General features: G+C 42.3%; 3 protein-coding genes across 8 annotated transcripts in view; 2 read left to right on the top strand and 1 right to left on the bottom strand.

Moving 5' to 3' along the window:
- Positions 1-10,292, top strand: part of RBM39 (RNA binding motif protein 39) — a 40,380-nt gene extending 30,088 nt beyond the window's left edge. For 2 of the 4 annotated variants that reach the window (XM_011972376.1, XM_011972378.1), the window contains 6 exons: positions 651-728; positions 4,391-4,423; positions 6,388-6,469; positions 8,569-8,674; positions 9,154-9,232; positions 9,320-10,292. In XM_011972376.1, coding sequence (XP_011827766.1) covers positions 651-728; positions 4,391-4,423; positions 6,388-6,469; positions 8,569-8,674; positions 9,154-9,232; positions 9,320-9,420 — 479 coding nt within the window. In that variant the 3' untranslated portion in view covers positions 9,421-10,292. Of the gene's footprint in view, positions 1-650; positions 729-4,372; positions 4,424-6,387; positions 6,470-8,568; positions 8,675-9,153; positions 9,233-9,319 lie in introns of all 4 variants that reach the window. The other 2 variants (XM_011972377.1, XM_011972375.1) reach the window with 1 other exon arrangement.
- Positions 10,293-12,838: 2,546 nt separating this feature from the next.
- On the bottom strand, positions 12,839-14,542 carry ROMO1 (reactive oxygen species modulator 1). Of its 3 annotated transcripts, none has more exons than XM_011972381.1 (3): positions 14,370-14,404; positions 14,059-14,189; positions 12,839-13,022 (listed from the first exon to the last, which is right to left on the bottom strand). In XM_011972381.1, exons 2-3 carry the CDS (start codon positions 14,187-14,189, stop codon positions 12,914-12,916), a joined length of 240 nt encoding a protein of 79 aa, XP_011827771.1. In that variant the 5' UTR covers positions 14,370-14,404; the 3' UTR covers positions 12,839-12,913. The 3 variants fall into 3 exon arrangements, with proteins under 3 accessions (XP_011827771.1, XP_011827770.1, XP_011827769.1); XM_011972380.1 differs by having other exon boundaries at positions 14,327-14,373; XM_011972379.1 differs by having other exon boundaries at positions 12,840-13,022; positions 14,365-14,542.
- The window catches only part of NFS1 (NFS1 cysteine desulfurase), a 34,745-nt gene continuing 22,428 nt past the window's right edge, over positions 14,457-26,773 (top strand). The window contains exons 1-8 of the mRNA XM_011972446.1: positions 14,457-14,629; positions 15,232-15,341; positions 16,023-16,139; positions 17,362-17,445; positions 22,434-22,586; positions 23,914-24,007; positions 25,030-25,164; positions 26,151-26,181. Of these exons, the coding sequence (XP_011827836.1) occupies positions 14,533-14,629; positions 15,232-15,341; positions 16,023-16,139; positions 17,362-17,445; positions 22,434-22,586; positions 23,914-24,007; positions 25,030-25,164; positions 26,151-26,181 (821 nt within the window). The 5' untranslated portion in view covers positions 14,457-14,532. The remainder of the gene's footprint in view (positions 14,630-15,231; positions 15,342-16,022; positions 16,140-17,361; positions 17,446-22,433; positions 22,587-23,913; positions 24,008-25,029; positions 25,165-26,150; positions 26,182-26,773) is intronic.

The raw sequence follows: 26,773 nt of genomic DNA on the forward strand, positions 1-26,773 counted from the left end.
GGTTTCACCGTGGTCTCGATCTCCTGACCTTGTGATCCGCCCGCCTCGGCCTCCCAAAGTGCTGGGATTACAGGGGTGAGCCACCGCGCCCGGCCTCGTTGGTTGTTTTTAAGACATGGGGTTTCTGCCGGGTGCAGTGGCTCACAACTGTAATCCCAGCACTTTGGGAGGCCGTGGCAGGTGGATTGCCTGAGGTCAGGAGTTTGAGACCAGCCTGACCAGCATGGAGAAAACCTGCCTCTACTAAAAATACAAAATTAAGTGGGCATGGTGGCGCATGCCTGTAATCTCAGCTACTCAGGAGCCTGAGGCAGGAGAATCACTTGAACCTGGGAGGGGGAGGTTGCAGTGAGCTGGGACTGCGCCATTGCACTCCAGTCTGTGCAACAAGAGTGATAGTCCATCTCAAAAAAAATATATATATATAGAGAGAGAGAGAGATGGAGTTTCACAGTTGTTGCCCAGGTTGATCTCTATCTCTGTTTAAGTGAACCACCTCCCTGAGTGCTAGCTAAGATAACAGGCATAAACCACCACACTCGGCCCTCCTTGCACTTTGTTTTAGTGAAGTGATCATGATATTAACCACCCAGGAAACTTCGTTTCTCTGCTCTCAACATAGTAAGAACTTTAATACTATTCTTTTACAGGTACAGGTTTGCAGATTCCACCAGCAGCACAGCAAGCTCTACAGATGAGTGGCTCTTTGGCATTTGGTGCTGTGGCAGGTAGGAATTGAATCTTTTCTAATTTTAAATCATTGTTTTTTCATCTAATTCGAAAATTTTCCAAATTTTTACATTCAAAAGGACTTACTGAGAATTCAATTCATCAAGTACTTATAACCTGTTAGTTTCTAGTCTTCTATTTAAGGAAGTGGAGATGTAGGCTAGAATTAACCATGCATCAAAATGAGCTGTCAGGAGAATTTTAAACCCTGCACCCCAGTTTTTAGTTGAAACTCATTGGCATAATATATTTTAAATTAAATTAAGTGATATATTTTAAAATATATCACTTTTGTTGAATACTACAAGGTCTATATTGTTGGATCGAAAAAATATTTGTTGTAATATTTGAATTCAGAAAATACCAGAGGCATTTAAAAAAGCTTTACTTAAAACTATTGTAGTAGTAAGAGTGTAAAGACAGTTATTTTTCTTAATAGTACATACAAATTTAAGATCATGAATTGGGAGATGGAGGTTTTGGACACAACAGGAAAAGAAGGGTGAATTGACATTTTTATAATTGTGTAAAAAGGGATTTAGTTTATAAAACACTCATTCCCCCGCGCCCCTCTCCCCACCTTTTTAAATTTATTTTTTATTATTTTTTTTATGACAGTTGACTTGCTCTGTTGCCCAGGCTGGAGTGCAGTGGTGCAGTCTCGGCTCACTGCAACCTCCACCTCTTGGGTTCAAGCAGTTCTTGTGCCTCAGCCTCCCGAGTAGCAGGGATCTTTTTAGTAGAGATGGGGTTTCACCATGTTGGCCAGGCTGGTCTTGAACGCCTTACCTCAAGTGATCTGCCCGCCTTGGCCTCCCAAAGTGCTGGGATTACAGATGTGAGCCACTGCGTTGGGCCCTCATGCCTTAATTACCTGTAACTTCTACATTGACCCAAATCTAGGAGATAGGATAGGATTTAATTTTGAAATGTCAAAGACATGCCTTTAGAACATTATAAGAGGAACCTTGTAGTGTAGAGACCCGCCTGCCTCAGCCTCCAAAATCCTGGGCTACAGGCATGAGCAGCCTTACCTGGCTGGTCCTTTGACCTTATATACGAAGTGAGACTGTAACTCAGAAGATATATTTTAGACCCTGGTAGTACTGCATCTGAATGTATGGAGAGGTCCTGTGGTTGCTTCATGGCTTTCTTCAAAATTGAAGGCTCAATATTCAATTAAAGTAGAAGATCGTTTTTGTTTTTACATTTATTTCTTCACTGCTTTGCCTTCTTAGTGGATGTTCTTAAGTGTGTGAGTACCTTTAGAAAACCTGCCTTTGGTTTCATTTCCTTTCTATCAAATTGTATGACTTATCTTGAAATTTGACAAGCAGTTACTCCCTAGAATTTCTGACAACGATGCCAGTTTATACTTATAAGAAGAATCAACCAGTAAGGCATTTGTATATTTAGCAGTCATTTGATCCCTCCTTAAGTTATTCCATTGGATTAATACATAATTTTGAGTTTATAGTGTTAGCTATTTGATCCTTTATAGTGAATAATTGTCGATTGCTACTTGCTCTAATTGATACTAAATTCATTACTTAGAGAATTATACCCTATTATTGCAGTTTAAAGGTTTTTTGTTTTTTTTTTTTAAAACCAGAAAACTGTTTACCTATTTTGCTTCCCGTTGTTCATATTGTTCTTTGACAATTCAGAAAATTTTTAGTTCCTGTTCTAGGTATTCCACTAAAGGGTGGTGAAAGATTTGTTCCAGCCTTCAGGGAATTGATACAGTGACAAAAAGGGGTCATTTATAGACAATTACTGTTACACCCTGGATGCTGTATCATATACCTTCATTTGCTCTGAATATCTTCAGTTAACTGAAGATTATCCTCTGTTAAATACCAGTTCTACCGTCAGCCATTATTTTATTATGTATGACTGTACCTCTCGGGTTCGTTCTTATCATGTAGTTTATATTAAGATTGTTTGAATATAGGCAGCTAAAATCCTAAAACTCCATATGGATTCCTGATAATAGTCCCTACCCTTTGTCTATGTATCTTGTTATAGTCTCTTTTTTAGTGCTGGTGGTAGAGATGATTTTAAAGATCATTCTGTTTTATTAGACTTACTGTAAATTTCTTCTGCATTAAATAACACTCATGTTTTAGGTGAATATCTGTGTAACTGGATGTTTTTCTCCAGATGGTGGTCATTAAAATACTACATATAACCTGTTGAAATAAAATTGTTGAGTGTTCACTGTGTTTGAGGCCCTTGTCCCCTAAGTCTTTTAAAGCTATTGAGTGAAACCAGGGGTGGATCATCACTATATCCACATTATTTTATTCTGCCAGTTTGATAGGCCCTTTCTAAAATAGGTTAGAGTCTTTATCTTTATGAAACCCATGCTTTATTTTTTACTTTGTCCAAATGATATGACAAATCATTTTTGAAATTAAGATTGGGTTGATAGACAAAATAGCATGGATTTCTGATATCTATACATTTTTTCCCATTTTAGGAAAAAAAAGACAAATTGTGTTATTATTTAAAGTTTACTGACACTGTTCACATGGTCATGTCTTCAAGTTCCTTCAGTATACACCAGTTACATTTCTTCAGCTCCCTGAGATGCCAATTTTGAGCACCTGGGACCCAGGTATTTTATCCTGATACAACTTGGGCTGCACATCCCGGTACTTTTTTGCCCATGTTTTATGATCGTTTTCTCTCCCCAGCAAGAAACCCGTATATGTGGTAATAAAGTGTTGAAATTGAATCAGATTTTATTGAAAATTAGGTTACTGAAGCAAAATTTTGATGTTGTATATTTCTATCAAAAGAACTTCAGGAGAGCATTATAGCACTGTGGCAGACTTAATCTTCAGACTTGCCACTGTTGCACTCTGAAGCAGCTTTAAGATGGCGTCCACTGTAGAAATCTAACGATTATATGAGAAAATATATTGGTCACATCCCTCTTATTTTTAATACTGATTGATTTTCCTAAACTTCATAGCTTGTAAGAAAACTCCAGAAATTTTTATGCCTGCCTTGCTAAATTTTTACACTAGGCCAGGAAATCATTAATAAAGTTGACCCATTATGGGCTAGATTTGACAAGTCAAATCTTTGAAAAGTCCTTAAAAAATAATACATACATACTTTTGGAATGGTATGTTTCCCAATGGTGATGTTCTTCCTAAATTGGGAAATAATTGAAACTGTTACAGCTTTTTTATGTGCACTCTTTACAATTTTACAATATCCTTTTAAAGTGTTAAGTACTATGGCCTCTAAAAATATAAATACTTGTATTTCCCAAGTACTTGGAATTGAATTCTCAAGATCAGGGTTTTTCAGTCATTTTCTGACCGGTGTGCTTCCCTTTCCCCATTTCCCATTATTCCCAGCTGTATAGTAGTGTAGTGGAATTCACTTGAGATATGGAAGAGTAGTTTAGTCTAGGAAGAGAGAGGGAAAAGTAAGTTTCCCAGGATAATAGGGGGAAAAAAAAAGGCCCCAAAGCCTTGTCAATGAGGAATGGGGAAGGAGGTTTTGCTGCCAGGTTTTACTAAGTACATTTCAATAAACCCTGCTGTTGTAGTCCTCTTTTATTAATGCTTTCCTGACATTTACCCTGTTAGTTGAGGCTCTTCATTGTTCCTGCACTGAGCTGTAGAATTCTCTTTTGTTATAGATTTGCAAACAAGACTTTCCCAGCAGACTGAAGGTGAGTTGAAGTGTTTCTATTTTTTATTTTTGTCTTTGAAATAGAATTAAATGTAGTAAGACAGTTTTCTGTATTTATTGTCATATTTTTATACCAGTAATTTGGACTGAATTTTGACACAATGGCACATAGTGGTATATTCATAGTAATCTGTCTATATTTCAGAAGACCTAACCCAAATTAATGGACTTTAAAAAAAATCAAAATAACAATTTTTTTTTTTTTGCTTTAGTTTGCTTAAAATTTTCAGCTTTGTTTTTGTTTTATGCCTGTGTGTTCTGAGTGTTGATAAGTTGCATATAGAAGTCAGGAAATAAAGTATTTTCTTGTTAACGAATAGGCAAGTATTTTAGAACGTGGAATCTGGAAGTTGTCTCAGTATAAAATTACGAATCATGCTATAAAACTCACCTTTTTTTGCTTAAAACATAGTACTCAGTGATTTATTTAAGCCAGTACCAAGCAATAAGAGGTTTATCCAAACTTAAATTACAAGCATATTTCAGAGAAACCATTCATTAAGTAGGCTATGATTTCTTGTTTTTAGTTATCACTAAATCTCTGTTGCTTGACATGAGCATTTTGCTGTTAATGTAAGTTCTGTATCTTTTGTAGGAGTATGCTTAATGTTTAGGGAAATGATTATGAGAAAGATATGTCATGTTCCATCATAGACAATAATTAAATTTTTTCACAAACAAGATGCTTCTACTCAGTGCTGTTTTGTTAAGAGATTTTAAAAAGATTTTCCCAGATTTACTGTGTTCTGCATTGATCTAGGTTGAACGTGAATATTTGTATAGTACATTTTCTTAATATTTTTTAGTATTCATAGTATATAATCATACTAAACTTGAGGAACTGGAAGAATCAAGTCTTCCTCAGTTGCGTTTAGACTTTCTAGTTTTTTCAAGGATACTTCCATATCTTCTGTAAGCTATTCAGTGATTTTCATTTTTGCATAGTTATAATACACTCTCGAATCTAACTTTTCCAGTAGAATTTGATGTTACATTAAAATTTTGTTTAAAATAAAACTTTATAAAAGAAAAAAATACTTGTATATTACAGAGAAGCTAAAGTACTTGTAATGCTACCAGAAAGTCATCATTTTATGATATATTTTATGCACAGCCCTAATTTCTTGGTGTAATAGTTCTGATACTTTAAGTGATCGTTTATTTTAATTACCGTAATTTCTAATGCACTGTTTTATCCTTAGCTTTGTTGTTATTATGTTTTGGAATGAAATTTGGTCAGATAATATGATTACGGTGAGTTCTGTAACAGCTACTGGTAATATTTTTGTAAATCACGTGAAAGCATTGGAGCAACTGTCTTGGAAAATGCTCTTTAAACTTCAAACCCCAGTATGTTTTGGTAGTAGTGGATATTACACATATATGCTGCTCTTTTCAGTATTCTTTTATTGTGCTAAAGCATCATTTTTAAAACATTTATTAATAGGATTTATTTTTCTTAATAGGATTGTTATAATAGGATTTATTTTTCTAGGACATTGTCTTTAAACACTTGGATGATTTTTATATGTCTTTTAATTCTTTTATAATTACAGTTTGTAGATTTAAAAACCTTCATGGGCAGAAAGCTGAGAGATAGGAAAGGATATAGATTTATTTGGCATTTCACAAGGATTTTGTTTTATCCCTTCTTATTCGGGTATTGAGATTTTGTCTAATCAAATTGATTTTGATAACACGTAAAGTTTAATTTCCCTGTTAAAAATAGGATTCTGAATGTCTGTTTCAAGTATTAGGTTACCTCAGTTTTCTGGCACCTAAAAGCTACTGATACATACTTCAGTAGCAGTATTAAATAAAGTAAAATACTCCAATGACATCCTAGTTACATGCTTGGGGTGGGTTTTTGGTTTCCTTTAAGTATTTATGAGGGATACTTTCATGCATTTTCCATGAAACTAATTTTTCTCTCTCTTTTTTTAGCTTCAGCTTTAGCTGCAGCTGCCTCTGTTCAGCCACTTGCAACACAATGTTTTCAACTCTCTAACATGTTTAACCCTCAAACGTAAGTAATGGACTTTATTCTTGATATTTCCTATCAAAGTGTTAATAGAGTTGTTTTGAAAAGATATTTTCCATATATTTCTCTCTCTCTTTTTTTTTTTTTTTTAAGATGTAGTTTCGCTCTTGTTGCCCAGGCAGGAGTGCAATGGCACGATCTTGGCTTACTGCAACCTCCGCCTCCCGGGTTCAAGCAGTTCTCCTGCCTCAGCCTCCCGAGTGGCTGGGATTACAGGCATGCGCCACGACACCCAGCTAATTTTGTAGTTTTAGTAGAGACAGGGTTTCACCATGTTGGTCAGACCAGTCTCAAACTCCCAACCTGATGTGATCCGCCCACCTCAGTCTCCCAAAGTGCTGGGATTACAGGCGTGAGTCACTGCGCCCGGCCTGGTATTTCCATATTTCATTTGAAACTGCATAGTTTTGATCCTTTTAAAATAATTTTTCAGACAGGCGTGGAAACTATGCCTAGCTAGTGATTAGGATACTAATAACTGTTAGCATTAGAATGCTAGTAACTATGCCCAGCTAGTGATTAGAATGCTATTTTTTAACTCTTCTCATTGGTTTTAAATATCGTGTTTATATTATAGTACATCCAATCAAAATGTAGATTTGTTTCGATTTCGATAAGTTACATTTCATATAATGACAGTTGTATGACTGTTTCATTCAAAGAGTCTTGAATTCTTTTGTTTTCCCAGTACCAAATTTATCTGTAAAATGGTGATAAACTTTTGTAGTAAGTATCGTTTAATAGATAGCATTGAAGTATTTAACTTTTTTTGTTGGAGCCATAGTCTCACTCCAGGTTGGAGTGCAGTGGCGCCACAGGCTTTATCTCAGCTCAGTGCAACCTCCATCTCCCAGGTTCAAGCAATTCTCATGCCTTCCAAGTAGCTGGGATTACAGGTGCACACCACCACGCCCAACTACTTTTGTGTTTTCAGTAGAGACAGGGTTTTCCCATGTCGGCCAGGCTGGTCTCGAACTCCTGACCTTAAGTGATCTGCTCGCTTCAGCCTCCGAAAGTGCTGGGATTACAGGCATGTGTCATGATGCCTGGCTGATTTTTTTTTTTTTTTTTTTTTTATGAGGCAGAGTCTCGCTCTGTCGCCCAGGCTGGAGTGCAGTGGCGCGATCTCGGCCCACTGCAAGCTCTGCCTCCCGGGTTCACACCATTCTCCTGCCTCAGCCTCCTGAGTAGCTGGGACTACAGGTGCCCGCCACCACGCCCGGTTAATTTTTTGTATTTTTAGTAGAGACAGGGTTTCACCGTGTTGGCCAGGATGGTCTCGATCTCCTGACCTCTTGATTCGCCCGCCTCGGCCTCCCAAAGTGCAGGGATTACAGGCGTGAGCCACCACGCCCGGCCGCCTGGCTGATTTTTATATCTTTATAGTAGAGATAGGGTTTTGCCATGTTGGCCAGGCTGGTCTTGAACTCCTGACCTCAAGTGATGTGCCAGCCTCAGCCTCCCAAAGTGCTGGAATTACAGGCATGAGCTGCTGTGCCTGGCCCATTTAACTATTTAAAAGTCACTTGCAGGTTATGCGGAGTCATAAAATTAGGTTGGGATCAATGTTTTCTCTTATTTGGCTTTGATTTTCCCCAGAGCCCTATACCTTTTAACTTTTTTTGTTTTTTGAGACGGAGTCACCTAGGCTGGAGTGCAGGGATTTGATATTGGCTCACTGCAACCTCTGCCTCCTGGGCTCAAGCGATTATCCTGCCTCAGCCTCCAGAATAGCAGGGATTACAGGCACCTGCTACCACTCCTGGCTAATTTTTGTATTTTCAGTAGAGACTGGATTTCTCCATGACGGCCAGGCTGGTCTCAAACTCCTGACCTCTGGTGATCTGCCCACCTTGGCCTCCCAAAGTGCTGGGATTACAGGCATGAGTCACCATGCCCGGCTTCATTGAAAATTTATTTTTCAATACCAGGCTGCAGTATTCTTTGGGAAAGAGACATTCTGTCAGTGTGCTTTTTTTCAAAGTATTTTTTTAATTCATAGAATATTTAATTTTTTTGATACATTTGTAAATATATACAGTTTGTTTCAATAGTATTTAAGAGTCCTTAATACTTTCTTACAGAGAAGAAGAAGTTGGATGGGATACAGAGATTAAGGATGATGTGATTGAAGAATGTAATAAACATGGAGGAGTTATTCATATTTATGTTGACAAAAATTCAGCTCAGGTATTTTCATCTTTATAAATGATGTTAGGTTGTTTGTCTCTACTTAATCTTCACACATGTGGTGCATGCTATGGTCACTGTCTTCCATTATAGTTTTTGTGTGTGTGTACCTGAAAGTAGCTTTAATATAGTGGCTAAATAAACCCTTCCAAAATAAAAGAAAATCAGTAACAGTTTGATCAGGGTATGAGAGGAGTTTCTAGTAATGCTCAAAGCTTGCTGTGAAATCTTGGCATCTTGATTCATTCTTAGGCTGCATATAAATCATAGAGAAAAGATAAAACAGGGCAAGTTTGGGAGCATAAGTCATTTTTCAATAAAATTCTGCGTATACTTACTAGCCAGTGGAACAATTATGGTAAACCATTTTGTGGTTATAGAGCACTAAGTTTCTACAGGCAACTTGAATAAACTTAACTTGGGTCTATTTTGTATACAGCAACATCTTTACCTTTTTTTCATTTTTTTCTGTGTTTTAGGGCAATGTGTATGTGAAGTGCCCATCAATTGCTGCAGCTATTGCTGCTGTCAATGCATTGCATGGCAGGTGGTTTGCTGGTGAGTTTGAATTTATTTTTTTTATTCATTGTTATTAGGACTCTAAAATGAAGACGTTAAACCCAACATGTCTGTTTCTTTCAATAGGTAAAATGATAACAGCAGCGTATGTACCTCTTCCAACTTACCACAACCTGTTTCCTGATTCTATGACAGCAACACAACTACTGGTTCCAAGTAGACGATGAAGGAAGATATAGTCCCTTATGTATATAGCTTTTTTTCTTTCTTGAGAATTCATCTTGAGTTATCTTTTATTTAGATAAAAATAAAGAGGCAAGGATCTACTGTCATTTGTATACAATTTCCTGTTACCTTGAAAAAATAAAAATGTTAACAGGAATGCAGTGTGCTCATTCTCCCTAAATAGTAAATCCCACTGTATACAAAACTGTTCTCTTGTTCTGCCTTTTAAAATGTTCATGTAGAAAATTAATGAACTATAGGAATAGCTCTAGGAGAACAAATGTGCTTTCTGTAAAAAGGCAGACCAGGGATGTAATGTTTTTACTGTTTCAGAAGCCTAACTTTTTACACAGCAGTTACATTTCACATTTCACTAATGTTGATATTTGGCTGATGGTTGAGCAGGTTTCTGAAATACACATCTAGTGTATGGAAATACAAGACAGCTAAAGGGCTGTTTGGTAGCATCTCATTTTGCATTCTGATTAATTGCCAAGAAAGGGAGATTTCAAAATTACAATATTTCTTGATGGTATCTTTTCAATTAATGTATCTGTAAAAGTTTCTTTGTAAATACTATGTGTTCTGGTGTGTCTTAAAATTCCAAACAAAATGATCCCTGCATTTCCTGAAGATGTTTAGTGAGAGTCTGGTAAGCAAAGCAGTCTGAGAAAGAAATAGGAAATGCAGAAATAGGTTTTGTCTGGTTGCATATAATCTTTGCTCTTTTTAAGCTCTGTGAGCTCTGAAATATATTTTTGGGTTACTTCAGTGTGTTTGACAAGACAGCTTGATATTTCTATCAAACAAATGACTTTCATATTGCAACAATCTTTGTAAGAACCACTCAAATAAAAGTCTCTTAAAAAGGCCACAAGAAATCTTCATTTTTCAAATGTTTTAAAGTTACAGAAATTTGAGAATAGAGTATTAGGTTCTTTTAGTTGCAATTCATTACTTGCCATTTGGGAAAATGTGCCAAGTCTGCGGAAACTTGCCCTCACGTTGCCCCCCATGAATTCCTTTATGCCATTATAGTTTAGCCCTGTGTATTTTAGAAGAATGTATCAAAACTGAGGGGTTTACAAAAAAGAAAAGCCAACAGCCGGGCCTTAAAACCTGGGCATTCTTGGTCTCCTGCATTGGGCGTATTTGTGAAGAAAAGTTTCACCATTTACAATACATACTTAACAAAATGGCTTAACTTCAAACTGGTTTCCCAAATTGATATATCTGCATATATTACTGCATTAAGGAGTTTTCAGCTTTCATACTAGGTGGAAAGTAAGCCATCACCATTTATACTCAATTCTTTTCAACTGTTTGTATCCTGGTAAATCTTATGAGTAGGCAATGCTGCTCCTAATTTACCTTCAAATACTGATTTCCTTACCTCATTTGTTCAACTTTTTTTTTTTTTGTTGGCATTGAAGCACAAGTTTTACAGACTTAAGTTTATTTAAAGAGCTTGAGTTTGGGGGAGCATCAGAATTTCATACGAGTCATTTTGTTTGACATTCCATTGTTTTGGTGATTTAATTTGAATGGAAACTCCCAAAGTTCAATTTCCTTTTGAGACGGAGTCTTCCTCTTTGGCCCAGGTTGGAGTGCAGTGATGTGATCTCGGCTCCATCTCCCAGGTTCAAGCAATTCTCCCGCCTCAGTCGCCTGAATAGCTGGGACAGGTGTGCACCATTGTGCCCAGCTAATTTTTGTATTTTTAGCAGAGAGTTTTTGCCATGTTAGCCAGGCTGGTCTCAAGCTGATCTCAAGTGATCCACCTGTCCTGGCCTCCCAAAGTGCTGGGATTACAGGCATGAGCCACCGTGCATGGCCTCATTGAAAATTTCTCAATACTAGACCGCAGTGTTCTTTGGGGCAGAGACATTCTGTCAGTGTGCTCTTTTTCCAAAGTATCCCCTGCTATCAATTTTTTCCTTGAACCAAGTCTTGACAGGAAACAAATCTGCTGTGTCATTGCTTTCTAGAGAACCAGACCAGCAAACATGGCCTTTAGTGGTTAATCTCATCTATGCCAAAATTTAGTCACTACCACAGAATGAAATTTGGTGTTTAAATAACGTTCAGAGGAAATGTGGTTGGAGTGTAGTAACTTGAATAGTGTTGTGCATGGAAAGCAGGTCATTTTGGGTGAAACTTGATGTCCAGTCAGTTCCTGAGTCAGCATCCCACTGGTTTGAAAATCTGTAGCTAATCTGGTAATGTCCTTAATTTCATCCTGCCTGTCAGTATTCCAAAGTGTTCATTTAGTTTCTTTTATCTTTATAATAACAATGACTACCATCTTTGAAAGTTCTGTTTAAGAAATGCTTAATGGGCAATGCAGGTTAGTAACTCCAAGGTCTGCGTGGCCTAGGCAGGTGAGATGGACAGTTGCCTCACTACAGAAGCTTTTCATCATCAAACTCTAGTAAGTTTTGTGGATGGCAAGCTATAGAGATGGTTGATGACTGGTTAGAAAATCATCTGGAATTTAGCCAGTTGAGAAGCTACAGAAGTGGCTGGTGTTTCTAATTTTTTTCACAGTGGAAAAATTGTTTTGCTTTTTCTGATAAAGCCACTAAGTATATCTAAAGAACAACTTCGAGCTGGACATGGTGCCTTAGGCCTGTAATCCCAACACTGGGAGACGGAGGCGGGTGGATCACAAGGTCAAGAGTTCGAGACCAGCCTGGCCAACACAATGAAACCCCATCTTTACTAAGAATACAAATTTTTTTGTTTTGAGATGGACTCTCGCTCTGTCTCTCAGGCTGGAGTGCAGTGGCTCGATCACAGCTCCCTGCAACCTCTACCCTCCTGGGTTCAAGCGATTTTCCTGCCTCAGCCTCCCGAGTAGCTGGGACTACAGACATGTGCCACCACACCCGGCTAAGTTTTTGTATTTTTAGTAGAGATGGAGTGTCACCGTGTTAGCCTGGATGGTCTCCATCTCCTGACCTTGTGATCCACCCGCCTCGGCCCCCCAAAGTGCTGGGATTACAGGTGTGAGCCACCGCACCCGGCCTAAGAATACAAAATGTAGCTGGGCATGGTGGCATGTGCCTGTTATCACAGCTACTCAGGAGGCTGAGGGAGGAGAATCGCTTGAATGCAGGAGGCAGAAGTTGCGGTGAGCTGAGATCATGGCACTGCACTCCAGCCTGGGCGACCAAGCAACCAACCAACCTCAGGATGAACAATGCTTTGGAAATAATGCAATGTGTGACCTTGAGGAAATTTTGGCTTATAAATCCGTTTTTTAAAGTAGTTTTTCTCCTTTAAAATGGTGATCGTGGTAAGAAGCACAGAGTTGTACTGAGTAATTAGTTGACTAGTATCTATGGAAAGTACTAGACACTCCCAAGTTTTCCAATTCTGGATTAAGAGAGGCAGGCCTTATGAAAGAGAGAACACTGACTACTCAAAGACTTTCTTTTATTAGTACGTGGGCTGGGATGGATGGGAAGGGATAGATGTAGTGGGCAACCATGGTTAGCATCGGATGCCCATCCCAATGGCCATGAATGTGCCAAACGTGCCGCCACTCTGCATCATGGTTTTCCCAATGCCGCCCATCAGCTCTCGACCCCGCATTCCGATCCTGAGGAGGAAACCAAGATGGGGCTATTTGGTAACAAAAATACCAGAAAGAGTATTAACTGCTCCTTTCCAATTTTTTGCTAACACTAGTCTAGCAACCCCTACATCTCATTTTCCACTTACTGGATATTACCTCTTACTACCTGGGGTTGGTAATGGGAAGGAAAAAGATCCATTTGGGTCTCCAGGGAATTCTGGTGGATGTCGTATTAACTGCCTTCAGTTTGTGGAAGGCAGCAGATGCAGTGTAAAATACATAGGCAGAGAAACCAGTTTTTTGGACTGGTGTTGCCTGCAGGTTAAATAAGACCCAATAAAGACATCTATCTTTTAGTTTCTTGTTAATGATTTTGGAGTAAGGTTGGGGTTCAAGAGCCACCTCTGCAATTTACACGTAGTGTGAAGTGTAAAATGGGCATCTCATTATTTACAGGATTTTGAAAACTACAGGATTTAGCACAGTGCTTAACATAGAGTATGTGCTCGGTAAATGGTAATTTACAATCTGGAGATAGAGCAATAACAGCTCCTAAATGTGAAAATGACTGTCAGAGTGTAAAGTTTGACTGCTTTATCTCTGTTGTATCCTGTATCCAGAATAGTAAAACCGCTGAACAAGTTTCTTTCCTCATGCGCAATTGGAAATAAAAATAAAAGCAACAGTAGTAACCAGTTACTGAGCACTTAATATGTGCCAGATTCTGTGCAAAGTGTGCTGATCGAATTTTTAGAACTCTATAAGGTAGACGCTGTCTTCACTCTACACTTAAGGAAACCCAGTCTCCAACTTGCCTAAAGTCACCGAACCAGTAAGAAAAGGGCCAGAAAGCAGTTTGACTCTAAAGCTCAAATTCTTAAGCATTGACCCTTCCAACCTGACCTTTCAGATTGAAGGTGGTTTGGAATGAGTCTGGCTCGCGATGGGACAGCGAGGGAAGTCTAAAGGATTAGGAGGCTGTGTTCAGGCTCCAGGCCGAATGGGGTAGGGCCGGAAGATCTGGTTGTCCTACCCAGAGATCACCGCCCGCGCCCCTCACCTGAGACAGGAAAAGGTGCCGAAGAGCGCCCCGGCCGCCATGCCCACGGCGCAACCCATCACGAAGCCCATCTTGACGCGGTCGAAGCAGCTTGGCTGGGACTGTCCGTAGGGACCCACGGCCACCGGCATCTGCGGGGGATAGGAAAGTGTGGGCCCAGGCGCTGGCCCAAGAGTCGGGCGGGGACGGAGGCGGCAGGCGGGAAGTGGGCCCAAGGGCTCGGGGGAAGTCAGGGAAGGAAAATCCATGGGTAGCCCGACTCCAACACCCTCTTCGCGTTCCGGCCCCGCGTCGCCCTGCGCCTACCTCACCCAGCTCGCGGCCTCGGTCGCTCAGCTCTACGTCTCTCCCGGAAAACGACGGGGAGGGCGCTCGAGGCCCGAAGAATCGCTTCCGGATCGCGGGGAAGCACTTCCGGGAGCCTGGGGCCCAGGACCGCAGCCGCTTCGGAAGGTGGGCTCTGCCAGCGGGACCATGCTGCTCCGAGCCGCTTGGAGGCGGGCGGCAGTGGCGGTGACAGCGGCTCCAGGGCCGAAGCCCGCGGCGCCCACTCGGGGGCTGCGCCTGCGCGGTACGCTCGGGTCCCGCTCTCCGGGAGGTGCGGACCTGTCCCCTCCGCGCGGCGACGCAACTGAATATTCCGGAGCCTTCCTGTCCACCCTGCTGCCCAGACTCTCTGACCCTTTCTCTCAAACGACACATCCCTCAGACTTTCTTAGGCGGGTCCCCGAACGGTTGACTCCGGCGCACCACCCCTCGCACCCTGCGCGACAGGCCCCCAGAGCCGTGGAGGCGCGTCCTTCAGACCGCTCCTGGCCAAGTTACAGATGCTGCTCTGGGCTCCCGTGCAGACCGTTAGCTTCGGTCAGAAGGGGCTGCACCTACTCTGGCTCCACGTTCCTTCTATATGGCTTGGCCCTTTACAGTCTTCCTCCCTAGGAGGCTATTTGAATATCACCTCAACAGCCCCTCCAGGAACCCTCTCTCCCTCTCCTTTACCTCCTTTTACAGCGTGTCAGGTATCTTCTGCTGTTTTCTTTCCATTGAGATTCGACCCCAGCATCCCTTACACTTATCTCACCCCCAGCCAGATTTTTCCTTCTGCCCTTTGGATGCCATGCGTTCATAGTTGCCTTCGGTCTTACTTGGCCACTGCATTCCATTTTTTGTCAGTTGGAGATCATGCTCCTCAGTCTGCTGTTCCCGCAGATACAACCGTTGCCCCGGAGGCGGGGCCAGTGCTGCGACCTCTCTATATGGATGTACAAGCTACAACTCCTCTGGTAAGGATGGAGCTTTTCCCAAGGCTGTTTATTAGAAAGTAAATGATGGGCGTGACCACGCAAAGCAATGGCTGAATCCGTGGAGAAGTGAGAGCCATGAAGGTGTGCTGGAAAAAGCACTGAGCCAGGAGTCAGGAGGCTTAAATTTGAGGCCACTGGCAGTGGCTTTACTACTCACCAGCGATTGACCTTGGTCAAATCACTTCAGCGCAGGCTCTATCGTAGTAGTTGAAAGCATGGGCTCTGGAATGAGCAGAACCACCACTTAGTAACTGTGTGAACTTGGACAAGTTTTAAATGGGTTAAAAGACTAATGCAAGTTTTCACCAGTGTGTGACAAGGGGTATTTGCCTAGGCCCTGTCCTGTCCCAGCCCCTTGTAGATCACATTGCCTGGCGGGAATGGAAACACCAGCAGAAACAGATGTCGGAACAAGGCAGTGTTTGTAGACTACCTGAGGGGAGGCAGAACGATCTGAGTTGGGATGGGTTGTGAGTGGGAGTGTATTAGGTTGATAGTTGGTGGGTAGTTTTGTGGGAACAAAAGAATGTTTGAGGCCTCCTCTAGGCAGTGCCTGAGGGGTTCAGAGTGTCTTGAGGCAGGGTGGGCAGGTCTGAGGGGTGGAGTGGGACCTGAATTGACTATGGTCTCAAGGAAAATGATCTGTTCTGTTGTGCTCAGGACCCCCGGGTGCTTGATGCCATGCTCCCTTACCTAATCAACTACTATGGGAACCCACACTCCCGGACACATGCATATGGCTGGGAGAGTGAGGCAGCCATGGAACGTGCTCGCCAGGTTAGTACACAGGAGTCTAGGAAGTTCTAAGGTCAGACGGGGCAGTGGCCTGTGGGAGGCATTTCCTTCTTGGTAGGTGTGCATGGATGTAGAAGTGGTTTTGGATTCTTTCTGGAAGAGATTCAGAGAGCAGCCTTGGCGTTTGACTGCAGGCATTTGATTAGTTCCCATATTTCCTGGCTAAATGACTTGGGCAAGTTATCTAATTTCTCTAAGCCTTATTTTCCTCACATTTAAAATAGAGATTCTACTCTGTAGGGTTACTGGGTGGGTTAAATAAGACCATGTTGGTAAAGTGTTTATTAACACAACACCGATAAGTAAGAAGTACTATAAGTAGTAAGAGCTTAATAGTTCTTTTTTTTTTTTTTTTTTAAGAGGTGGAGTTTTCACATGTGTTGCCCAGGTTGTAGTGCAGTGGTGCACAATCTTGGCTCACTGCAACCTCTGCCTCCCAGGTTCAAGTGATTCTCCTGCCTCAGCCTCCCAAGTAATAGGTATTACAGGCACACGCCACCACGCCTAGCTAATATTTTTGTATTTTTATTTATTTATTTATTTATTATTATTATTTTTTGAGATAGAGTTTTGCTCTTGTTGCCCAGGCTGCAGTGCAGTGGCACAATCTTGGCTCACTGCAACCTCCGCCTCCCAGGTTCAAGCAGTTCTCCTACCTCAGCCTCCCAACTAGCTGGGATTACAGGCGTGCGCCACTACACCTGGGGAATTTTGTATTTTTAGTAGAGATGGGGTTTCTCCCTGTTGGTCAGGCTGATCTTGAACTCCTGACCTCAGGTGATCCACCCATCTCGGCCTCCCAGAGTGCTGGGATTACAAGCGTGAGCCACCGTGCCTGGCCTAATATTTTTGTGTTCTTAGTAGAAACGGAGTTTCACCATGTTGACCAGGTTGGTCTCGAACTCCTGACCTCAGGTGATCTTTCCACCTTGGCTTCCCAAAGTGCTGGGGTTACAGGGGTGACCCACCACACCTGGCCAATAGTTAATTAAAAAAAAAAAATTATTAGTTTGCATTGGGCTGGAAAAGAGCCTGGGATCTGGGATATAACTAGAATTTGATTCTAGTAGGTGCAGAGCTTCATCCAGGGCAATTTGGTGAATGCAGTGGAGCTCTTCTTGCTCCAGGGCTGTCCCACCTGTGTCTGCAGCTCTATTTCTGCCTGGGGAACTGATGTTATATATCTCTGTTTCTTGACTTGCAGCAAGTAGCATCTCTGATTGGAGCGGATCCTCGTGAGATCATTTTTACTAGTGGTGCTACTGAATCCAACAACATAGCAATTAAGGTAAGAGAAGGGAACCAGAGGGCATATGTGGGCTTTCCTGACCTGGGAGATAGTGTCCGTCCACATCATTTGGACTCGTATATGTATTTCACAGCCACCCATCCCCACCCTATTGTGAAGAGACGGTTTACACTCTTTCTGATTTGTTGCTTCCTTTAACTCTTTGCAGTCTACTCTTAAGTCTTTCCTCCTGTTGGTCTGAGTTGAGTGAGGTAATTGGATAGCAAAGGAGGTGGCCCTCAGGCCATTAACCATTTGTCTGGCAGTTACTTCAGAGAGTGGATAATGGTGATTGAACCTTTTCTCCATTCTTTTTTTTTTTTGAGAGAGAGTCTCACTCTTGCCAGGCTGGAGTGCAGTGGCACAATCTCGGCTCACTGCAACCTCCGCCTCCCAGGTTCAAGTGATTCTCCTGCCTCAGCCTCCCGAGTAGCTGGCACTACAGGCGCCCGCCACCATGCCCAACTAATTTTTGTATTTTTAGTAGAGACGGGATTTCGCCATGTTGGCCAGGATGGTCTCAATCTCTTGACCTCATGATCCGCCTGTCTTGGCCTCCCAAAGTGCTGGGATTACAGGTGTGAGCCACCATGCCCAGCCTTTCTCCATTCTTTTTATCTAGTAACAACAAGTTACATGTGTGATTTCAAGGCTGCCCTCCTCTCAGCCTTCCTTTTTCTTTCTAATCAGATCTATTTGCAAGAAGTTCCTCCTGTTTCTTTAGATATCTCCATTTTGAAGTGCTTGTCTTTGTGGTGCCCTCCGCAGGCATTCACATGGTCTCCCATTCTGGGATCAGTCATTTTGTCCTTGGTACATAAAAGATCTTTGGTGCTAATGCAAGGAAAATGATACTTTTAGTAGTCATGTTGGTGTTTCATAGAACATAATCACATTTCACTGGGCCTGGTTGCCAGGATTACTTGAGTAAATGCCAAGGCTCTGATAAATTGTGGCCTGCTGTAGTTTGAACTCTGGCTCCACTCAGTCTCATCTTTGTCTTTGAACTGTGCTTCCAGCATTGGTTTCTTTGACCTTGGCCTGAATGTAGGAGGCCTGGGACGGGCTTCAGGGTCATCAGCACTCTGCCTGATCACGTTAGCAGGAAGACGTCTTTCCTTGGGACTGCAGAGACCACAGAGTCAGGGTGAAGGTTCCTCCAAAGATGGAGATGGTTTCTGATGGAGAGCATTTTCAAAACTTTGAAAATATTTTCTTTGGAAGTCTCCACAGATTCCAAACCTATAGGTCAAGGATCGCTAAGAGTACCTGTGATGGTGTTTCCTTTAATCTCCATAATTGATAGAGTAAAATAATCTGTAAGTTATTAAAGAAATCTACATCATGGATAACTGAGATAAAATAAGGTGTGTGGGTGGTGAAATGTCATCTAAATGAAATTTTTTAAACAACTGTAACATTTTGAACTACCATCACCATCCCACAACCTTTTTTTTTTTTTTTTTTGAGACAGAGTCTTGCTCTGTCGCCCAGGCTGGAGTGCAGGGGCATGATCTCAGCTCACTGCAAGCTCTGCCTCTTGGGTTCACGCCATTCTCCTGCCTTAGCCTCCTGAGTAGCTGGGACTACAGGCGCCTGCCACCACGCCCGGCTAATTTTTTGTATTTTTAGTAGAGATGGGGTTTCACCATGTTAACCAGGATGGTCTCGATCTCCTGACCTCATGATCCTCTTGCCTTGGCCTCCCAAAGTGCCCCGCAACCATTTTTACATTACTGATGTAAATACTTTTTGGGATAAAATAGAGTATAAATCAGTTATACATGTTTCTCATTAATGTTCTTTGTCCTCATGCACAGACCATTTTTACAAAGTTATAATTTTGGCCTATATGTTTTAATATTCTGCTTTTATTTTATTTATTTATTTTTTAACAAGCCAGAGTCTCGGCCGGGCCCAGTGGCTCACACCTATGATCCGAGCACTTTGGGAGGCTGAGATGGGCAGATCACCTGAGGTCAGGAGTTCGAGACAGGCCGACCAACATGGTAAAACCCCATCTCTACTAAAAATGCAAAAACTAGCCAGGCGTGATGGCGCACGCCTGTAATTCCAGCTACTTGTGAGGCTGAGGCAGGAAAATCCCTTGAACCCAGAAGGCGGAGGTTGCGGTGGGCTGAGATGGCGCCATTGTACTGTAGCCTGGGCAACAAGAGCGAAACTCTGTCTCAAAAAAAAAAAGAGAAAAAAGACACGGTCTTACTCTGTCACCTAGGCTGGGGTGCAGTGGCACAATCGCAACTCACTGGAGCCTTGAACTCCTGGACTCAAGCGATCCTCTCATCTTAGCCTCACAAGTAGCTAGGCTTACAGGCGTGTAGTTGCGTGCCTGGCTAATTTTGTTATTTTAATTTTTGTAGAGATGGAGGTCTCACTATGTTGCCCAGGCTGGTCTTGAACTCCTGGACTCATGTGATCCTCCTGCCTTTGCCTCCCAAAGTTCTGAGATTACTTCCTTGAGCCACTGCACCTGGCTTTGTGTTCTGCTGTTAAAGGTAATGTTCTTTTATAAGCTCTGGGGGGAGATGCACATTTTCTTTTAAGTTTTTAGTTTTTGAAAAATGATTCTGTCACATGTGGTGTGTTTTTTTAAAACCAATGGAAAAATTTTAAATGAAGTGTAGGCATTCGGTCACACCTGTAATCCTAGCACTTTGGGAGGCCGAGGCAGGCAGGTTGTCTGAGCTCTGGAGTTCGAGACCACCCTGGGCAACATGGGAAAATCCCATCTCTACTAAAAAATACAAAAAATTAGCCAGGCATGGTGGCCATAATCCCAGCTACTTGGGAGGCTGAGACACGAGAATTGCTTGAACTCGAGAGGCAGAAGGTGCAGTGAGCTGAGATCACGCCACCGCACTCCAGCCTGGGTGACAGAATGAGACCGTCTCAAAAAAATAAATAAATAAAAATAAAATAAAATAAAATGAAGTGTAAATCTTCCTCTCCTTCCCCGAGGACCCCGCTCCCTGATCCTGTTCTACAAAGTTGATACTATTAATTCTTTTTTTTTTCTTTTTCTTTTTTTTTTGTTTTTTTTTTTTAGAGGGAGTCTCGCGCTGTCGCCCAGGCTGGAATGCAGTGGCCGGATCTCAGCTCACTGCAAGCTCCGCCTCCCGGGTTTGCGCCATTCTCCTGCCCCAGCCTCCCGAGTAGCTGGGACTACAGGTGCCCGCCACCTCGCCCGGCTAGTTTTTTGTATTTTTTAGTAGAGACGGGGTTTCACCGTGTTAGCCAGGATGCTCTCGATCTCCTGACCTCGTGATCCGCCCGTCTCGGCCTCCCAAAGTGCTGGGATTACAGGCTTGAGCCACCGCGCCCGGCCTGTATTTATTTTTTGAGAAAGAGTTTTACTCTTGTTGCCCAGGCTGAAGTACAATGGCGCAACCTCGGCTCACTGCAGCCTCCGACTTCTGGGTACAAGCGATTCTCCTGCCTCAGACTCCAGAGTATCTGGGATTACAGGCATTTACTACCACACCTGGCTAATTTTTGTATTTTTTTTTAAGTAGAGACAGGGTTTCTCCATGTTGATCAGGCTGGTTTCGAACTCCCAACCTCAGGTAATCTGCCCTTCTCAGCCTCCCAAAGTGCTGGGATTTACAGATGTGAGCCACTGCACCCGGCCATTTTTGTATTTTTAGTAGAGACGGGGTTCCACCACGTTCATCAGGCTGGTCTCAAACTCCTGATCTCGTGATTGATTGCCTGCTTCAGCCTCCCAAAGTTGTGAGATTATAGGCATGAGCCACTGCACCTGGCGTCCTTTTTTTTTTTTTTTTTCTTTTTGAGACGGAGTCTCACTCCGTTGCCCAGGCTGGAGTGCAATAGCACTCTTCACTCACTGCAACCTCCGCCTCCTGGTTTCAAGTGATTCCCCTCCCTCAGCCTCCTGAGGAGTTGGGATTATAGGTGCGTGCCACTGGGCCTGGCTTATTTTTTTATTTTTAGTGGAGATGGGGTTTCTACATGTTGGCCAGGCTGGTCTCAAACTGGTGATCTCCTGACCTTAGGTGATCCGCCCGTCTCGGCCTCCCGAAGTGCTGGGATTACAGGCGTGAGGCACTGCACCTGGCCACTGTTTTTTTTTCTTAAATGAGATAAATGGTTTTTTAAATTTCTTGTAATAGTTGAAATTCCAGAAATTTTTTAATGTACCTTTATTGTTTCTTCTGATATTAACAGTAATACCTACTCATGACTTTGTTTACTGTTATATCACTGGCACCTAGAAAATTACTTGGGATACTGGAGGTGCTAAATATTGGTTGAATGAATGAATCATAAATTCCAATAATATAGAGAACTCTAAACACATTTTCACTGCTAATTTGCTGTATATTTCTCCAGATTTTTAAATACCTACATTAATCTGTATACTATTATCATTTTAATAGATTTTATTTTTTATAGCAGTTTTAGGTTCACAGCAAAATTGAAAGGAAGGTACAGAAATTTCCTATATATGCCCACCCCCAGGTATGCACAGCCTTCTGCCATTATTAGCATCTTCCATCAAGTGGTACATTTGTTCCAATTGACGACCTGGTATGGATACATCATTATCACCTAAAGTCCATAGCTTATATTAGGAATCACTGGTGTTGTACATTCTGTGGGTTTGGACAAATGTGATTTATTCTAGTGAATTACTGAACTTGAGCGGGCTTCGGGAAGCCCTGAATTTGTATTTGACTGGGCAGAAGTATGGGTAGCTTGAGACCCCTGGGACTTATGTCTGTTATCTGAACTAGGGGCAGTCTTATGTGATTGAGCCCTTAATCCATGGGGTTTTCACTAAGTCTGCAGAGTTAGCCTCAGAATTGAATTATAGGATACTCAGTTGGTATGAAAGAACTGGTGTTGGAGCATACTGTTCTTGCCCATTTTTCCTTTACAAATGATGTTGAAGTCATTGCTGTCTCTCTCAGTATGTTCTCCTTCCATCTATCACCACCAATTTCTAGGGGGTGGCCCGATTCTACAGGTCACGGAAAAAGCACTTGATCACCACCCAGACAGAACACAAATGTGTCTTGGACTCCTGCCGTTCACTGGAAGCTGAGGGCTTTCAGGTCACCTACCTCCCAGTGCAGAAGAGTGGGATCATTGACCTAAAGGTAGGAGTGGCTATTGGCAGGAGGAGCAAAAATGGAGGAACTTGGCTTCAGCTTGTAAATTTCTCTTTTGGGCCCTAGCTGGAGCTTGAAGGAATAGATCTAACAGGATGAAGTTTAGAGAAATGGGCCTGGCAGAGAATGAGATCATGTTCCCCTTGAGTGTGTACTGTCCTCCTTTTCTCTGGAGGACTTGTTTCTTTTTCTTTTTTTTCTTTTTCTTTTTTTTTTTGAGATGGAGTCTCGCTCTTTTGCCCAGGCTAGAGTGCAGCTCACTACAAGCTCCACCTCCTGGGTTCACACCATTCTCCTGTCTCAGCCTCCCAAGTAGCTGGGATTGCAGGCGCCCACCGCCATGCCCAGCTAATTTTTTGTCTTTTTAGTAGAGACGGGGTTTCACCGTGGTAGCCAGGATGGTCTCGATCTCCTGACCTCGTGATCTGCCCGCCTCAACCTCCCAAAGTGCTGGGATTACAGGCATGAGCCACAGTGCCCAGACTTCCTTTTTTTTTTCTTTTTTTTGAGGCAAAGTCTCGCCCTGTCATCCAGGCTGGATTGCAGTGGTACAATCTCGGCTTACTGTAACTTCCACCTCCTGGGTTTAAGCATTTCTCCTGCCTCAGGCTCCGAAGTAGCTGGGACTACAGGTGTGCACCACCAGGCCCAACTAATTTTTGTATTTTTAGTAGAGATGGAGTTTCTCCATGTTAACCAGGCTGGTCTTGAACTTCTGACCTCAGGTGATCCACCTGCCTCAGCCTCCCAAAGTGCTGGGATTACAGGCGTGAGCCATTGCGCCCAGCCTTGATTAGCTTTTTTCACTAATCATAAGTCTTTGGGAATTCATTCCTTGCTGCATGTGCCAGTAGTTTGTTCCTTTTGATTGATAAGTAGTAGTCCATGTTATGGATGTACCAAAATCATCTGTTGAAGGACATCTGGGTAGTTTCTGGGTTTTTGCTATTATGAATAAAGTTACTGTGAACATTTGTGTAAGATGTTTTGTGAATTTAATTTTCATTTCTCTGGGATAAATGCCCATGCGTACAGTTACTGGGTTGTATGGTAATTTCATGTTTAGTTTGATGAGCAACAGAAACTGTCAAATTCTTTTCCAAAGTGGTTGTGACATTTACATTCCCACTAACAATGTATGAACCATTCAGAGTCTGTGCATCCTCACCAACATTTTGTGTTGTCACTGTTTTTAGTTAACTATTCAGATAGGTATGTAGTGTAAGACTCCTTTTCATGACTAAGCTTGCCTATATTCTGATTTAGGAGGACTTTGTTTGCACTATCTAGTCACCTTACTCCTGCATATCCCTAGGAACTAGAGGCTGCTATCCAGCCAGATACTAGCCTGGTCTCAGTCATGACTGTGAACAATGAGATTGGAGTGAAGCAGCCCATTGCAGAAATAGGTGAGTATCATGGCTTATCCCTGATCCCTGCCAACTATGGCGGTCTGTATGACGTAGTAGACTGAGAGCTGTAATACTCTGTGGAGTGTAGTTAGGAAATCAAGTGAAAGAGAGCCTAGGTGCTTTGTTCAAGGACATTGTAAGTATCACAGGCAGTATTTGAATCTAGGTCTATTACCATTTTTTTTTTTTTTTTTTTTTTCATTGAGACAGAGTGTCACTCTGTTGCCTAGGCTGGAGTGCAGTGGTGTGATCTCAGCTCCCTGCAACCTCCACTCCCTGGGTTCAAATGATCCTCCCGCCTCAGTCTCTCAAGTAGTGGGACTACAGGTGTGCACCACTATGCCTGGCTAATTTTTGTATTTTTAGTAGAGATGGGGTTTTGCCATGTTGGCCAGACTGGTCTCGAACTCCTAACCTCAGGTGATCTGCCCTCCTTGGTGTCCTAAAGTGCTGGGATTACAGGCATGAGCCACTGCGCCCCGCCAGGTCTAGTACCTTTTATGGTTTTTAATTTTATTGCAGTTGCTGCCAAAACCAACCACAAAACAAAAAAGCGTTCTACCCTTTTTCATTTTAGAACATCTTTTTATTATCCCCACGTAGAGCTCACCCTGTAATTTCTTTAGGCACGTTAGCACAAAGATCTCTTAATCTTTTTTTTTTTTTTTTTTTTTTTAATCAAAAGGGATCTAGAAACTAATCTGACATTTTGAAAGACTGGTGTTAATGAGGTGGTAAGAATCGTATGCATGAGAGTATCAGGAGTGTTTTGATCTGGTGCTTTGCCCTTCATCTTTTTTATTCTAAAGAAGGGAAGCTACTGAGAGACAGAGGGAGGAAGGAAGAAGGGGGAGGAGAGAAGGAAAAGAAGAGGGAGAAGGGGTGGAAGGACGGAGGGGAGGAGTTTAATATTGACAGAGGTCATTTACTGTTGTTGGAGATAATTCACAGTGCATTGTGGAACAGTGACAGATGACTTTCCAACATTGTGCTGTGGGTCTTCCCCTCTGTTTCCTCAGGGCAGATTTGCAGTTCCAGAAAGGTGTATTTCCATACTGATGCAGCCCAGGCTGTTGGAAAAATCCCACTTGATGTCAATGACATGAAAATTGATCTCATGAGCATCAGTGGTCACAAAATCTACGGTCCCAAAGGTACCAGCCCCTCTAGAGTTCTTTCTGTACCTTCCAGCAAGACCTTTGATAGGTGTTTGTCAGAGTCATTTGGGACTACTATTGCTCTCAGAGGAAGTTGTACATTCAGAGTCCCTTGTAGAATGCAAATGTCATTTAGCAATAGGCAGAAACACTTGCCTGTTTGTAGACCTTAGCAGTTACTATACATCAGGCCATTCTTTCTTGCTGACTTTAACAAATCCTTAGCAAGCATGTAGATCTTAATTTGGTTGAGGAAAAAGGGGTTTTGTCAAATCAAATTTATCTAGATAAGCCCAGCTATCTTGTTTTCCCCACTATGATGTGCAGAGCAACTATTTGAGTCCTTCATTCCCAGTGTCTTGCTATAGCTCAGGGGAAGATTGCATGGGATTTGACATCTCTTTGTGTTTATTATGATTATGATTTTTTTTTTTTTTTTTTTTTGAGACGGAGTCTTGTTCAGTTGACCAGGCTGGAGTGCAGTGGTATGATCTGGGCTCACTGCAAGCTCCCTCCTGGGTTCACGCCATTCTCCTGCCTCAGCCTCCCGAGTAGCTGGGACTACAGGCGCCCACCACTACGCCTAGCTACTGTTTTTGTATTTTTAGTAGAGACAGGGTTTCACCGCATTAGCCAGGATGGTCTCGATCTCCTGACCTCGTGATCTGCCCGTCTCGGCCTCCCAAAGTGCTGGGACTATAGGCATGAGCCACCACACCCAGCTATCTTTGTGTTTATTCTTAGAACACTTCATAGTCTGTTATCCTGTTAAGTCTCTCAAGGATACTTATTTGTTCCCTATGGTCCTGTTGGAATGTGTTCAAGCTTGAGTTATGCCTCTTTCCCTTAACCCTCGGGAATAGACTGTTGTCCTCTGTTTTGTGAAGGTAACCGTAAAATATCAATATAAAATATAACTCCTTTCTCAAGTGAGGGCCTTTTTTGAGTTGATGTCTTTGCTGGTATCCCTTTTGTACCTGCAGGGTGTGTTATCTGGGTGTATACTTTGTGGAAGTAGGTATAATAGCTTCTGGAAGTATGGAAGATGGCTTCTGAGGGTTCCCAGAGGTTGTAAAGAGTGTTTTTTGTGAGCTATTATTTCAAAAAGCTCAATAAGAATTCTATCTTTTAATAAAATGTTGCTTTTATTGGCTTTTATTGTAGATAAGTCTTTTTGATAAAAACCAATGAACTCAGGCTGGATACCCTATTCTTCATCATGTGCCTATTTCACATTATATGCCTGTGTTAAAACATCTCGTGGGCTGGGCACGGTGGCTCACGCCTGTAATCCCAGCACTTTGGGAAGCCAAGGCAGGTGGATCACGAGGTCAGGAGTTCAAGACCAGCCTGATCAACATGGTGAAATCTCATCTCTACTAAAAATAAAAAAATTAGCCGGGTGTGGTGGCGTGTGCCTTTAATCCCAGCTACTCAGGAGACTGAGGCAGGAGAATCGCTTGAACCCAGGAGCCGGAGGTTGCAGTGAGCCGAGATCGCGCCACTGCCTGGGTGACAGGCAAGACTCCCTCTCAAAAACAAAAAAAAATCTCATGTACTCCATAATATATATATCTCCTATGTACTCACAAAAATTAAAAAAAAA

This window comes from Mandrillus leucophaeus, unplaced genomic scaffold (assembly GCF_000951045.1).
Source record: "Mandrillus leucophaeus isolate KB7577 unplaced genomic scaffold, Mleu.le_1.0 Scaffold129, whole genome shotgun sequence".
NCBI lineage: Eukaryota > Metazoa > Chordata > Mammalia > Primates > Cercopithecidae > Mandrillus > Mandrillus leucophaeus.